Source organism: Augochlora pura, chromosome 11 (genome assembly GCF_028453695.1).
Source record: "Augochlora pura isolate Apur16 chromosome 11, APUR_v2.2.1, whole genome shotgun sequence".
In the NCBI taxonomy this organism is placed as follows: Eukaryota; Metazoa; Arthropoda; class Insecta; order Hymenoptera; family Halictidae; genus Augochlora; species Augochlora pura.
This window is the reverse complement of record NC_135782.1, coordinates 3,315,810-3,330,237: the sequence shown is the minus strand read 5'-3', so window position 1 is coordinate 3,330,237 and position 14,428 is coordinate 3,315,810. Positions and strand designations below refer to the sequence as shown.

General features: G+C 47.5%; 1 protein-coding gene across 1 annotated transcript in view; it reads left to right on the top strand.

Annotated features, from left to right (window-relative positions):
• The window catches only part of LOC144477146 (uncharacterized), a 330,738-nt gene that overhangs the window by 367 nt on the left and 315,943 nt on the right, over positions 1-14,428 (top strand). Inside the window, exon 2 of the mRNA XM_078194634.1 lies at positions 1,509-1,880. Coding sequence (XP_078050760.1) covers positions 1,840-1,880 — 41 coding nt within the window. The 5' untranslated portion in view covers positions 1,509-1,839. The remainder of the gene's footprint in view (positions 1-1,508; positions 1,881-14,428) is intronic.

Below are 14,428 nucleotides of genomic sequence, written 5' to 3'. Positions count from 1 at the left end.
TCGGAACGGCAACGGTGATTCATAACCGCATAGGGTTAAATGAGAGGGAGGCGTCTGTTACGCTGGCAACGTTTCCGCGCGCAATCGTCTGCCCCCGTCCTCTCTGTTTCTGGTTCGGCTAGATTACCCGTGTAGATCCTCGCGAGAACCATCGATCGATCGATGCGGTGTGGAGGCAACCCGGGGAAAACGACACGCGACACTTCGAGAAACGTCGGCCCGGTTCCGAGGGACGATTTTAGGCGCGCGCGCGGTTCTTTCGCGATATTCGCGCGCTGACATAATCTGCCAAGTCTCCGTTTCGGAGCAATTCGTGCCAAAATTTCTGCTTCTCGAATAAATACACAACGTTCCTTGCACTTGTAATAACACTTGTGTACTAAATTAACAAATTATTCATTTATTAAATTAACAATTTTATTATTCGCGAACGATTAATCCGGCAAGCCGTGGGGCGCGTTCGTGCTCGGTCATAGCCGGCTAATTAATCAGTGGCGGCGGCGGGCGCGCGCGCGCACCTATCTCGGGGACACGAGTAACAGTGGATTATTGATGTAAAGCTCATCAGGCGATGACGTTTACTCAGACTGTACTATTGCTAAAGACCACACTCGCGTCCCGTCGGCGAAGGGGTTGCAGCTCGCGATAGCAGTCGTTTTTTCCCCTTCTGGAAGCGAGGATTGGATTTCGCGCTTCGAAGTCTCGTGTGCCGAGCTTACGATTTTACCGGTTAATTAACCGGGCTCGTCGACGATCGCGGACGATAAGATTCGAGAAGCGTCGTTATTTGCTCTGAGCGTGTTCGATGTTTTACAGGGTTTTATTTCGAAGCGAAGGGGATCGTCGGGGGCGCGTGACATAACTATCGACGCGTCTCCCTGTCTTTCTTTCGCCGGCGAATATAGCGTGGCAGGACGTTCACCCGTATCGACGCGCGGAGACCTTATTATGCGTTAACGGATCGGTGCAACGATCGAGGGATTCGCCGCGATCGAGATTCCCTTCGGTCGAGAGATTCTTCTCGATCCAGATTCCCCGCGATCGCAGGTTTCCCCTCGATTTAGATTTTCCTCGATCGAGAGACTCCCCGCGATCCAATTCCCCGCGATCGAGAGATTCTTCGCGATCGACGGATTCCCCATTTCGTTATCGTTATCCACCAGAGATTAACGCTCCCGAATCGATAACGCCCGCAGTCCACCTAATCCAAGGAATCCATTGTTGAATACCTCGGAATTAATCCGAAGATAAACAGCGTCTATCTCGGAGCGATATTTTTACACTGATTTCAAGCGTCTCGATAGATTACAACCTTCCGGCAGATCGATAAAATTCCCGTAACACGGAAGCGCGATTTTTCAACTCGTAATTCGTTCGACTTTTTAATTCGTAATAAAAATCCTTGAATCAACCCCCTTTACTTCGCAATAAAAATACGCGAAACCTTTCTTAAATCAGCTCGGCCACGCGACGACGAAATTCAACCAAGTTTCCTCGCGTTCCCCAAGGTGTGAGAATTCTGCGGCCAAGGGGGAGTCCAGCCCGAAAGTATATCGCGAGTGCCGATCTAATATCGATACCCACCCTCCTCTCCGTCTTATATCGAGTGGTCGCAGTGAGTGGTGGTGCAGCGAATTACTCTGGCGCCAAATATCGCGGAACAGTGAACGATCATGGTGTGACTCGTGTGACAAGCAAGGTCTTTCGGAAAGATCGACGAGGCTGAACCGGTGGTTGCTGTTGTTGTGTGGTGATTGGTTTTGGTGGTGTTGGTGGTTGATACGCTCCTGGGTGTCGGAAGCCCGTCGTTACCTGGGCCTCGTTTACATCGGTTTACTCATGCTGGGAGTTTTGAAGCGGCGCTGGAAGCCATCGAAAAGGTAAGTCACTTTATAATCGAACTTTAATACTTCGCAATCGAATGGCGACTCTGGCGCACCGTCAAAGTTGTTCTATCACGTTGCAAAATCATTTTGAAGCAAAACCGATTCTAAGAGTCGCAAGAATCGATTTAGCAAGGGTAAAGCTGCACTTTAATTATTAATTCAATTATAATTTAAAACAACATCTGACGGCTTTACGGTTGTTAAGGGTTGCGCGAAGATTTCAATATTAATCGTAGAATTTGATTAGCCCTTGTGGTCGAAATTGGAGGCTTTAGATAAGATCTTGATCGGGCTTCCCATGTATCGGAGAATCGATTTATGTATTAGAGGATCGATTTATACACAAATGGTTGATTTATGAACAATTAAGAAACGATCGAAGGCAATTAGACGTTTGACCAGGAATCCGGATGAAATTGAATTACAAAGAGGGTTACGCGGTTATAATCGAGCTCGTTCGAAGCCTCTCCCCCCCACCCCCCCCCCCCCCCCCCCCATTGGAAACGCATTTGCCCGCTGTAAGTAAGAATGATGGGGTAGCCGATGCGAGCCTCGATAAGGGAACACGTTCCACGGGGCCAGAAAAGTCCTTATTATTTCCGATCTAATCGCGGCGCGCCGCGCGATTCATTCGCCCGTACGTCCGCGCCGCGTTTTCTGTCTGCCCGTAACTGTATCGCATCGCTGTCCGATGCACTTCCTCCGCGGCTGGATTCCTTAACGAACTAGTTTTCCAACAGCGCGTTTTGCATTTCGCGCGCGCGCTCGCGCGTCTGGTTTTTCGCATCGGGACGCGCGGAATCGGCTCGCTAAACATCGCGCCGAGCGTTGCATTTTGTCCGTACACGGGCTTAATTTCGTGTACCGTTACGCTCGACCGGCTACAGTTTTTTTTTTGTCGCGGCTAATTCCTAATTGCGGAGGCTAAACGGATCGCTCGGGCTTGTTAGCGAACGACGCGATCGTCGCGGGAAAATTCAAGAGTAAAACGACGCTGCGAATCAACCCCCTTTTTACTTTTTATACCGAAGGGAACACCTGTGAAAATGTGACGAAATAGGCCGCAGAAAAATCGCTGACATCTGAATTGCTTTTTGAGAATTAACCCTTTGCACTCGAAGCTGTTTTAACCTACAAATCTAGATTATAGAAAAATGATCCTAGAATTTAAAATTTCGGCTTCCCGAGTATCGTCCGGCCTCGAGACAGCCGTCGGCGGCTTCTTTCGATTCTTCTCCGGTGGAAAATGTTAGCGCTAAACAATGTGTGCCAGGCCTTCGAACGAGGAGGAGCCTTGACACCGAAGAGATCTGAAACACGACACTCCCTTCGGACTGGGCCGAGAGCCGGCCTTGAGATCGGCTCCGAGTAAATCTCCTATTTATTCCCCGGGAAGGAAAGGGAATACGAAATTCTGTAGGGCCGCCAAGGCGACCACGAAACTTTCTCGTCTCGTCCAATAACTTTGTAACCGGGTCCAATTTTCACACGGGTTAACGTACGTAGATTTTCTATGAACCGACACGCCCGGTTACTGTCCGCGTCGGCTATTTACGCGAGATTCGTGTCGCTGGACGCAAGGATTTGCCCGAGGGTTAATTAATGGATTTTATTTGATAGAAATTTGGTTTTATTTAGAGTACATAAATCTCATTTATTTATATAATGGGAAGAGCGAGGAATGCCGATTCCTCGGCTAAATACGGGTCGCCCGTGGGTGAACGGAGTTTACAAACTTTTACGCTGAAACGACGGCGAGGTCGATTCTACAATATTGCGCGGTGTTTCCGCGATACGACGCAGTTATGTTTACGAATAATTCGGTATTGCACAATGAGATGAAATCGCTCGCCTGGAGACAATAGGTAACCAGGCCGGTTACAACTTTTTGGATAACGAGGTTTCTACTGTATAAAAGACAGCGACCCTAAAATCACAGTAAAGTCTAAAATAAAGTGAAAATAAGATGAATTAAAGTAAAATGAAATAAATAAATAAATAAATATATAGAGATCGTTGTACACACTTTCAAGAATAATTCGACACCTTGTGCAACTCTCCAGTTTACAGGCAGCCAATTTGTCGTTGAAAAAAAACGGCGCAATTTCACGGCGCCTCGAAAGACCGTCGATTCGCGATCCTCTTCCGCCGACGGCCAGTCAAAACGAACCGTCCCCTCCCTCCGACCTAATGAAAATTAATTAGGGTAGGGGACCGCGCAGCAGGTGTTATGATAATTCGTTTGAATTAGCCCAGGTAAACATTAGCATGCAAAGTTATGCGCAACGGGCTAAACGCAATCGCCTTCGGCGCGCGCGCGCGCGCGCACTCGAAGCATTATTTACGTGTCGCGAGACGTTTCGACGGCCAACGGGGATTACTAAATTCTAGCCAATATTGCGGTACGAAGAAATTTGTTGCGCCGTTATTTACAACTTGCGCCCGTAACTAGAACAATAGAACAATGGAACAATAGAGTAATGCGAGTGTAACGAGAGGGCCCGGGCGTTACTGTACGGACGAGTTCCAACGCGCGGGGAAACGCCGGCCCGCATGCCGGCAATTTCCGTTGTCGAAAAAGATCGAGAGGAAGAGAAAAAGAGAAGAAGGGCGGAAGATCGCGCGAGGATCAAAGGCGTTCCGATGTTACGTTATTTGTCGCCCGACCATTCCCCCCCTTACGTCGGCGACGATTATATCCTGTTCGTGGAATTCTGAGGGTGCCTCTCTCGCTGTCTCGCTCTTATTTCTCTCTTTAGTTCTCTTTCACTCCCACTCCTTTTCTCTCTATCACTATTTCTCCCTATATATCCCTCTCTATTTCTCTTTCACTCTCACTCCTTTTCTCTCTTTCTCTCTATCACTATTTCTCTCTTTTTCTCTGTGTCTTTACTTCTCTCTTTTACTTCCACCCTCTCACTCTTTCTCTCTCTCTCTTTCTCTCTTTCTCTGCCTGTGTCTGCCCGAGACGATCGCGTCTCCGCCTCGTCGTTAGCCGTCGTGATCGCCGCGGCCTGTTTCGAAGGTAAATACACCTGTGCCTTTTCAATTCGTATTTGTCGAAGGCACCCCCCCCCCCCCCCTCCCCCCCCCAGACTATTCCACAGATGGCCCCGCGAGGATCCGTCGTTTGTGACTCCGCTTCCAAAGCGTTATTCTGAATGAACGATTTTTCTGAATGGCTGCGGACCGAAACCGGTAAAAGGGACACACCACCGTGACGGCCAATGCGCACCACCATCGCCATCGCCATCGTCGCATAGCGAACGCACGCGTTGCTACCCTTTATCGCGCTTCGATATATTTTTTTTTTTCGTTTAAAGCGTCGGGGAATATGTTTTCCATTCCTTCGCGTTGTCGAAGAGTAATCGATAGCGATTCTGCGTTTGTCGGACGGTCGAAATTGTTTATTAAACTTGGTAAGAATAATTCCAGAGATTGTGTAATATTATATATTATTATGTAATATTATATATTATTATGTAATATTGTCGATTTATAAAGTAACCCTCTGATTTATAAATGAACTTCCTGATTTGATATGATAATTTTTGCCAAAACAATTTACCATGGACAACCATACAAGACAAGTTGCAACGAAGCAAATGTCTTCTGTGTACATATATCAGTCATTGATACGAAACAATAGGAAATGAAACACGTGCGCGAATCTTTTAATGGAACGTAACGTTCAATTACAGGGCTGGGATAGCCATTATAATTGACGAACGCGACGTTATTGGATAAAACCGGGGCGCTCCTTTTTTTTTCTTTTTGCCTCCGGGGCATATCCATCCGGCGAAAATGCACGAAACGACCGTAGCCGACGTGAAAGCGTTGAATAGGATTTGCAACCGGGGGTATATAATCTCATTCGCAATTATATCTGTCGCGCGAGGGAGACGCGCAACTCGATCGAGTTGCGAAATCCTCTCTCGTTTCCGGATATCCCGGCTTCGAAGGAAGGTAGAGGAAAAATGGGAGGAGAGAGGGAGACTAGGAAAAAAAATTACTGAGTGGACGCGAGAGAGATGGAGAGCCGGAGAGCGAGCGAAAGAAAGCGATAGATAGCAAGATAGTCAGCGAAAAAAAGCGAAAGATAGCAAGAGAGTGAGTAGAAAAAAGTGAAAGATAGGAAGGGAGTGCTCGAAAGAGAGCGAGAGACGGTGTACTCGAGGAAAAACTGACGCAGAGAGGATCTCGCGGAGATCGCGAGCCAGAAAAAAGGGTGGAAAACGCGAGCACGCGATCTTGTTGAAGGAAATAAGGGAAGATGGTAATCGGGTTCCGTTGCACTCGGGTTCACGTGATGCCGTCGCGACTCATCCGGATAAGATCAGTCGAGAATAGATGGATCACCTGTATGCAGACCAGTCTCTCTCTCTCTCTCTCTCTCTCTCTCTTCGAAGGATCACCGCGTCTGACCCGGAGAAAGTATACTCGGAATTATTGATGCCCGGAAAAAGGTGAAGGATCGGCGGAGGAGATGCAACTTTAATGAAGACTCGGCTCGTTTAAAACCCACCGGAACCATTGATACTGTTCCATTCATGTACCTTTAATGCTATACAGATTCCGGCTCTTTCGATGCTTTTGGCATTCGAAAAATTGTTTATTTATTATTTATTATATTCATATGTTGGAGAAATTGGTTTGAAAAGGTACTGCGAGAAATTCATTCGAGAAATAAACGTGGACACTGTGAAGAAATTTTTGGTGTCGCGACATTTTTGTTTCAGTAGATTATTCGTGGAGGTTGAGTAGTTTTTTAATTAATCGTGATAAAATTTCACAACGATTTATTCAACAAATACATAAAACTTTACGCTCTTTAACGTGAAATAAAATCACCTTCGTCGCCGTTTGCCATTTCTCCATCGCCGGAATAAAACTGCGTCGAGCCTTCCGGTTTCGGCTCGCATCCGGTGCCACCGGTTCCACCAACCGAAGAGAGCCCTCTCTGTACACGCAATCGGCTTACGACTCCACCGTTCAAATCCATCGCCGACAACTTGTTCGGAAGGACACGAAAGACTCGAATTTCAGCGAGTAGCTGCTGCACTAGCAGCAGCAACAGACTCTCTCCGGCTCGACGGGCTGAATGTTAAACACCGTGGGAAAAAGGTAACGAAACAAAGCGATCGACGGCATTACCTCCTCCACGGAATTTCATTGTGCGCTCGTACGTAACAGAGCGGATGGGTGTAGGAAAGAGGACAGGTGAAATTCCGCCGGTGAATCCCGGGGCCCCGTTTCTTCGGCCTAGCGTCAATTAGAAGAGTTCTTGGTAAAAGGCAAGAAACCCTTTTGCCCCGTCGTCGGGACCGCTAAATTCCAACCGGGTTTTCTGGGCCGCGTCGAAACTTTTTGTCATCGGGGATACGCGAGTCGACGCGCCGCGCGCCCCCGATCGCTCCTTCCCTTCCCCCCTGGCTCTTTCGTGTCTCTCTGATATCGCCGGTGAAATGCAGGCCGTTCCGAGTTCGATCCTTTGATACGGCCTTGCTTCGTCTATGCTGCACTTTCGTGCGAGATATTTGGGTCGTCGCGCTCGCGCGCGCGCGCCACGAATCCGAGCCTCGCGGCCCGCCGTTTCTGGACAAATAAATTGATCCGCGGATCGGAGCTATAGGAAAGAGCTTCGCGTCTGCCTTCTTCTTGCTTGTCAAAACACTTTAACTCAGCTGTATACATCGATCTCCAAAATATCCGCGCTGTAAATGCACTTCGAAGCGCTTCAACAGCTTGGAGCGATCTTGGTTAAATTTCGCCGCCTTTCGTTCTTAATAACTTCGTGAAAAATTATTATAAAACGATGAGACTTGTTACAAATTAAAGCTTGAATCTTCTAGTTTAATATACTATTTCTCGATTCTAAGTTCGTTGTACCGTTATCATTGTATATTTTTAATTCTGTAGTAGTTCATGATCTTTATATAGCAGCAAATGCAAGGGTTACTTCAAACTGCTATAACTTCGCGAGAAAAAATCGCAGTTCACTGTTTCTTTTTTTCAATTAAAGGGGAAGGATCGAATATTATCTTAGGCTAAACGGCATTCCTGGAAAAAATTTTTCAAAGTCTGGGAACATTGTCGAACTCGTCGTTTTCCGGGGCCGCGATCGTCCCAATTTTTCGCCCGGAATTGTAACCCTTTCGCGAACGACAAACGGCCCGTGACCCAGATAAGAATTTCAGCGGCGCATTCGTGGACAAAAAAGCCGATGGCCCACATCGGTGTTTCCCGCGCGGGGCGTATCCATTCCCTTTTGCCCGATAAAAGAATTAGAAGCTTCGGGACCTGCCGTTGACAGACGCGGATCGGCGATCGCGAGAGAGAGGAGAGAGAGAGAGAGAGACACCTTGCGGCGAGGAAAGAAACAAAGGCTGTGTGTGTACAGCTTTTAAATGTTTCTCGAAATTGACGCGGCCTGGAACGCGAGATATTCGGCCGCGCACCGGCCGCAGTTGCATCAGCGGAATTTCTTCTTCGGTTTTGAAGCGTAGTCTCGAACGCGGCGCGCGCACCGCTCCGTTCAGCTCCGCGGCGAACACACGCCGAACAGAAATTATGCAGAGACGATCTAACTTTAGAATTTCGCTCCCCGGGCTATCAACGATCGATCTCGCTTCTTTCGCCGTGGCGAAATTGCCACGGGAAAACCCCTCATTCGATATTCCTGCTCTATCGTTTCCGGCCATCGCCGCAACCCCCGTCTTCGATTGAACCCGTCGCGTTTTTAGCGTGGCTCCTCCCGTTAGCTCGCTGAATATATTTCCAATCGTTAGCCTGGCTGATACTTTTTCGATCGTGTTCGTCTGCAGAATAGTTTGCCCTGGTATTTGTAGGGCGGATAGTTTTCGAGTCCTTTGTCTGGGGAATATTTCTTGAATTATTGGTCTAAGGTATAATTTTTGAATTATTAGGATGGCGAATAATTTTTTAATTATTGGTCTAAGGTATACATTTTAAATTATTAGGATAGTTAGTGCTCTTGAATTACTCGTCTAGTAGAATATTTTTCGTATTAACCCTTTACACTCGAATGGTGACTCCGAGGCACCGCTAGAATTATTCCATTGCGTTCGATAATAATTTTTATAATAACAAAGTTGAGATTTAAAAAAATTGTTGAGTAGTGAAATTGTCGCTATAAATCGCAAGAATCAATTTCGCAGGCTGGCAAACAAAATTTCTAATCATCCCTAACAATCTTTTTCCTAAATCATCTACAAACATCACAAAAATCCCCCATTAAACAATTAAACCTACCCAACGCCGTCCGCCAATTTTTCATTTATATAAACTAACTCGGTTCGCGGCGTAACTTTCGCACACAAACGAATAGCAGCCTCGGCCGTGCAAACTTTTTCGCAATACAGTAATCGGGAGCGTAGAAAGGGTAGAACAGTTTATTAATTAGCCAGGCATTGTGCGAGAATGTTTCGCGAATCTCGGACAACGACAAAGCTGCCCCCAGCACCATTGAAAACAGAATCGTGGTAAAAATGGTGGTGAACGTGTTCGGTTGAAATAACGCTGTCCGGCTCGCTGTCGGTTGTTCGCGAGCCCCGCGGAACCTTGCGCCGTACACCGTGTGTGCATGTGCACCGTGTAAAAATAGCAAAGTCTGCCTCGGCGGCGGTTGCGGCGTTTTCGGGTTCACCTAGAAACGCGAAATCCTCGGTCGAACCGCGCCGGAAATACGCGGCGATCATTAAAAAAGCCTTGACTATTAAAAACCCTTGACAGAATCGAACACATGGTAAAATATAATAAAACATAGTAAAATATAGTAAAATAGTAAAAATCACTATGAAACCGAAGCGGTATCTGTCAGGGTTCGTTGAAAATACTCGGCGTAAATATTTTCGCGATCAAACGCGATTAATAATCGCGTCGTTGGCTCGTAGAAAAATCCGTCCGTGCTCGCGTCTCGGAAACCCCAGCCAAATGATTAAATACACGTCGGCGGTGTACACCGCTTCTTGGCAGCGAAGCGCGTTGTTTATTGTAATCCGTCCGGGACGACTCGAGACGGAATCGCGGCGGCGTTGCTTCTTGGCTCGTCCATCACTTCTGTCGACACCCGGTCGATCACGAACGCTAAATACCGTCCGGTCCCGCGCGATTCTTCAAATTTACGCTTATCGGCCCGAGTGCGGAGTAAACCGTTCGCGATATTTCCGCGGCGAATCCCGCGCGCGCGCGCGAGACCCGTTAAATGATAGATGAACGCGGCAGAGCGCGGTCGTTGCGACGGAGAGGAGATGAATAGATTTCTGGTCGGGGACACCGATCTCGGCCGCGCCCCATAAATCATCCTTCCAGGCTGTTAGCCCCGCGGAGTAAACGACGGATCCCGCGCGCCGCCGTTTCGGTAGCTCCAGCATAACAAACGAAATTCCGCGGCTCGAAATACTTTCGGCTTCCACGCCCGGCGAATTTAATTGCCGCGCGCCGCGTCGGACTCGGTTCGCCGACGGAAAATTCGCCTCTTGCGAATTGATATTTCATTTCTGTTACCAATAAGTATATGCTGTAATGTGGGGTATAATGTAGACTATAATATGCAATATAATATTTAGTGTAATATATACTATAATATATTATATAATATAATGCAACATAATTACGGCGATCCTCCAAGAATTTATTACGCCCTTCGCTACATTATTCTCAAAATATACTTCTAAATCTGCTCCGCAACAATCTTAATAAATGCTTAATTACCACCATTTAAAAGCTGGTACTTTCCACTTATTTTCGGTGAAAACTCCATCGCGATATCTACAACAATTAAAAAGTTCCAACCACTTGTCACTGAATCCTCCGAATCGAACCTCTACCGTGCGGTGTTTGCCGGCATAGTATAAGCGACCTCACGGGACCGGCTCACCTTGACGGTAATCACGGCTTGAATTATTCAAGTCTCTTCCGCTGATAAGCCACCCGGTATAATATATCGCTTCTAATTAGCGTTTGTCCGGACGATTAAAAAAAGAAAAGAAACGCCGCGAAGAGATTCGTATCGTTAGATTAATTACCGAGGCGCGCGGGGTGGGATCGTTAGACGGCGGTGGACACGACGCTACTTTTTCTTCTTACCTTTGCCTTTGCCTCCCCTCTTCTTCTTTGTTCCCTTTTTTATTTATTCTTTTTCTCGACGTATAGTTTCGCGTCGTTCCACGACGGTAATTAACCCTTTGCGCTCGGAGCCATTTTAACCGTAAATCTGAAATCATTTCTCTGGTTCGTGGTATTTCCATTCTATTTAACAAAATCAATTTTTATGCGTACAAAATTGATTCCTGCGACTCCTGCCAACAGCTAACTTAATAATCGAAATTATTAGAGCGCACACATTCCCTGGCATCCCCGACGCTACTCCTCCGCCACCGCTTGAAATTATTGCAGAGAGACACGCGTACAGCTACCGCGTACACTAAAACGAGGAGGTACATTTCCTAACAGACGCGAAGTCCTCGCATTCTTAATTTAACAGTCGATTTAGTTCCTCTCAAGTGAACCTCGAAATCGCTTTGTACAATCGTTCCCCGGTTGCACATCGCGCGGCTCAGCCGACCGTGATCCACCAGCTGTTGGAGCCGGCACCTTGCCGCAGCTCCCCGTAGTTCTCGAAGGCATGTCGAGCCGACGCCGATGCTAAGAGCCCGCACGACGCCGTCGACGACGCTCTTTGTAATCGAAGGCGAAGCGGAAGCACGGAGAACCGGAGCAGAACTAGCACGGTGAGAGGCGCATCTATTGGCGGAGAGGGATATCCATTGGCGGAGAGAGAGAGAGAGAGAGAGAGGCGCATCCATTGGCGGGCGGATCGGTGTGAGAGAACCTGTGCACCCTTATGCGGAATTTCGCGCGCGACCCTGTTCGTGATCGCCCGGCACATTATCGACTAAACAGCGGTGCACCGGGGCTGCCGTGTGCACACACGGGGTGACCTTTGATTCGACCCGCGATGGGGTCCGCGACTCGACCGACTACACAGCCGTGGAAAAGGTGAAAGAGAGCAGAGGGGAACGGGGGAGGGATAAGTTCATCCGCGTTTTAGACCTGACTGCCGCGCGTGAAACAATGGCTCCGCAGCTATTTAAACCGCGCGTCCCCGATGCGAAAATGCAAATGCCGGTCGAACTTTGCGGAGGATCGCGTGTTAGGTCTACCCGTGATTCGGTAAATTGCTCCATGAAGGGGACTTGTAACAATTGCGGTCGAATAACAGTGAATTAATGGTTGACTAAATTTGAATTTTATTTATATATTTGGATCGGGTGGTGATAAAATAATTTTAGAAAATTGTAGTTATAGGGAGTTATAGATGTAATTGTAAGCAAATTGTAATTATACAGAACAGTAGTTACAAGCAAATTGTAATTATACAGAACAGTAGTTAGAATTACAAGCAATAATAATCACAATCATCAGCTATTACTATAATCAAAAATATATAAAATAATAAAAATATAACGTTCCTATAATGAAAAATTAAAAACAATAAAAATATAATTATTACCATAATCAAAAATATAAGAAAGCCGTCGTCGACGTTCCCAACGATTCCGTCGACGTTCCCCTCATTGGCAACCCAGCCGAAAAATTGGCAATCGCGAGCGCGGCGTCGCCGCGACGGGTTCCGCGCCGCGCGGTGCTCCGATCACGTTACTTTTTCTTCCCGCAAGTGTATTACCTCACCTCGGGAGCCGTATTTTTATGAATGAACGTACGTGGCCGATTGCGACATTCCGCGGATGAATGGAAGGAGTTCAAGAATGAGAGCTGGCAGAGACGTTCTGTCCTTTTCCTTCTCTTTGGTCCGCGCGACGAACGGCGTGTCGCAATCGTTCTCTCGGCCGGCCAACAGAAAGAGAGAGAGAGAGGGAGAGAGAGAGAGAGAGAGAAAGAGAGAGAGAGAGAGTCGTCCGGCGGTGTTTCTTTTGAAACGCGTGGATGAGATACAGGACGTGGAAAGAGAGCCGCGCAGCCTCCCTCCCCCTCCTGGCTCTCCGGTTTAATCGCTCGCGACGGGGCATCGGTGACATTCTCGAAGATCGATTACGTTCGCGAGGGGGAGACACGCCGCCGGTTTTGCATAGACAACGGGCGAGATGGTGGGTGGCGATGCCGGATGACAATTTAAGCGATCTGCGCGAGTCATCGACGATGACTTAAAAGGAATAACGGTACACGGTCGAGGACGTATTCTAATGTCGATGTATAAGGTGTGTCGATTATGCACGATGATACAGAAGTGGTGGGGTAGCTGAGATCATTTAGAGCAACTTTTTCCTTTGCAAGAATTTTCTACGAGGCGTCGTTAATGAGTTATTCACGGAAAACCATTGACCAATGAGGCGCGAGTGCTAAAAGCGCGAGGCGGCTGAGCCAATCAGCGAAACTGGGCTTTTCGATGCTTGGGAATTGTGCGTGGGTAGTATTTAATCTTAGGAACGACTTTATGTCGATGATCCCATATGTTAAAATTGCATACAAATGTTTAAATAAGTAATAATTAATTTATATTTCATATTTTAAAAATAATAAATGAAAAATTAATTTTTCTCGCAACCGTACGATATATCACTCATGTCCAAAAAATCGAAGAGGAATATTCCATGATTGAGATGAAAATTCCACCCATAGAAAATTAATTAAATCCATAGCAACAATATAACTCATTCGAAATTGAATAATATCATCTTACAGCCAAGTTATTTTCAAAAACATGACGTCTCTTAAAAAAGCGAAAGGTTAAAATAGACGGATAAAATCGTCAGTCTAATTATGATACATGGACCACCGCTGGAATTGTTAGGGTAGTGTCACCCCCATGTAACCGGATACCGAACGCATGGTAGTCCGTCCAGGATTCTGAAAGGGTCCGCGGACTCTGTCGGCGATAGTCATTCTTCTAGACACGAGGAGAGAGACCCATACGGTCTCTCGCCAGGAAACCTGATACAGACGCGACCCTGCACTTGAGGAACCTGGTCTGGTCGATCCGTGACTCAAGAAACTGGATGCAGTCGACCTTGAACTTGAATATGTACCGATATAATCGGGCTCTCGGAGAGCGGCGGATGCGCCGGGTCTCGCGGAATACGATCCCAATCGATTCGGGAACTCGAGATACTCGCGATAGCGTCGATCTAGGACTCGAGCCTCCACTAGGAGAAGGTACTAACCTTCTCGAGATACTCGCGGCGTCTCCATTCTCGGCGGCTCTGTTCCGGTCGCGTCCGGCCTTTTATTTTCTTAAATAATAAATAATTGCGGCCGATGCGCTCGCGCTCGCGGTCGACGACGACGCCGCGATTTATCATCGCCGCGTTTCGCCGTGGCTCCCGCGTTCTTTCGCTGCCTCCGCGCGCCGGACCCGGACCGCGCTCCGATCCATTGAATTATTGCACCGGTGCACAGGTGCACCTGCAACCTGTAAAACGGTCGCCGCAGTTACGGCCGGTTCGGCTCCGCGCGCGTTGCATCATTCCGGGCTATTGCCCGGCACGAAAACGATTGCCGCG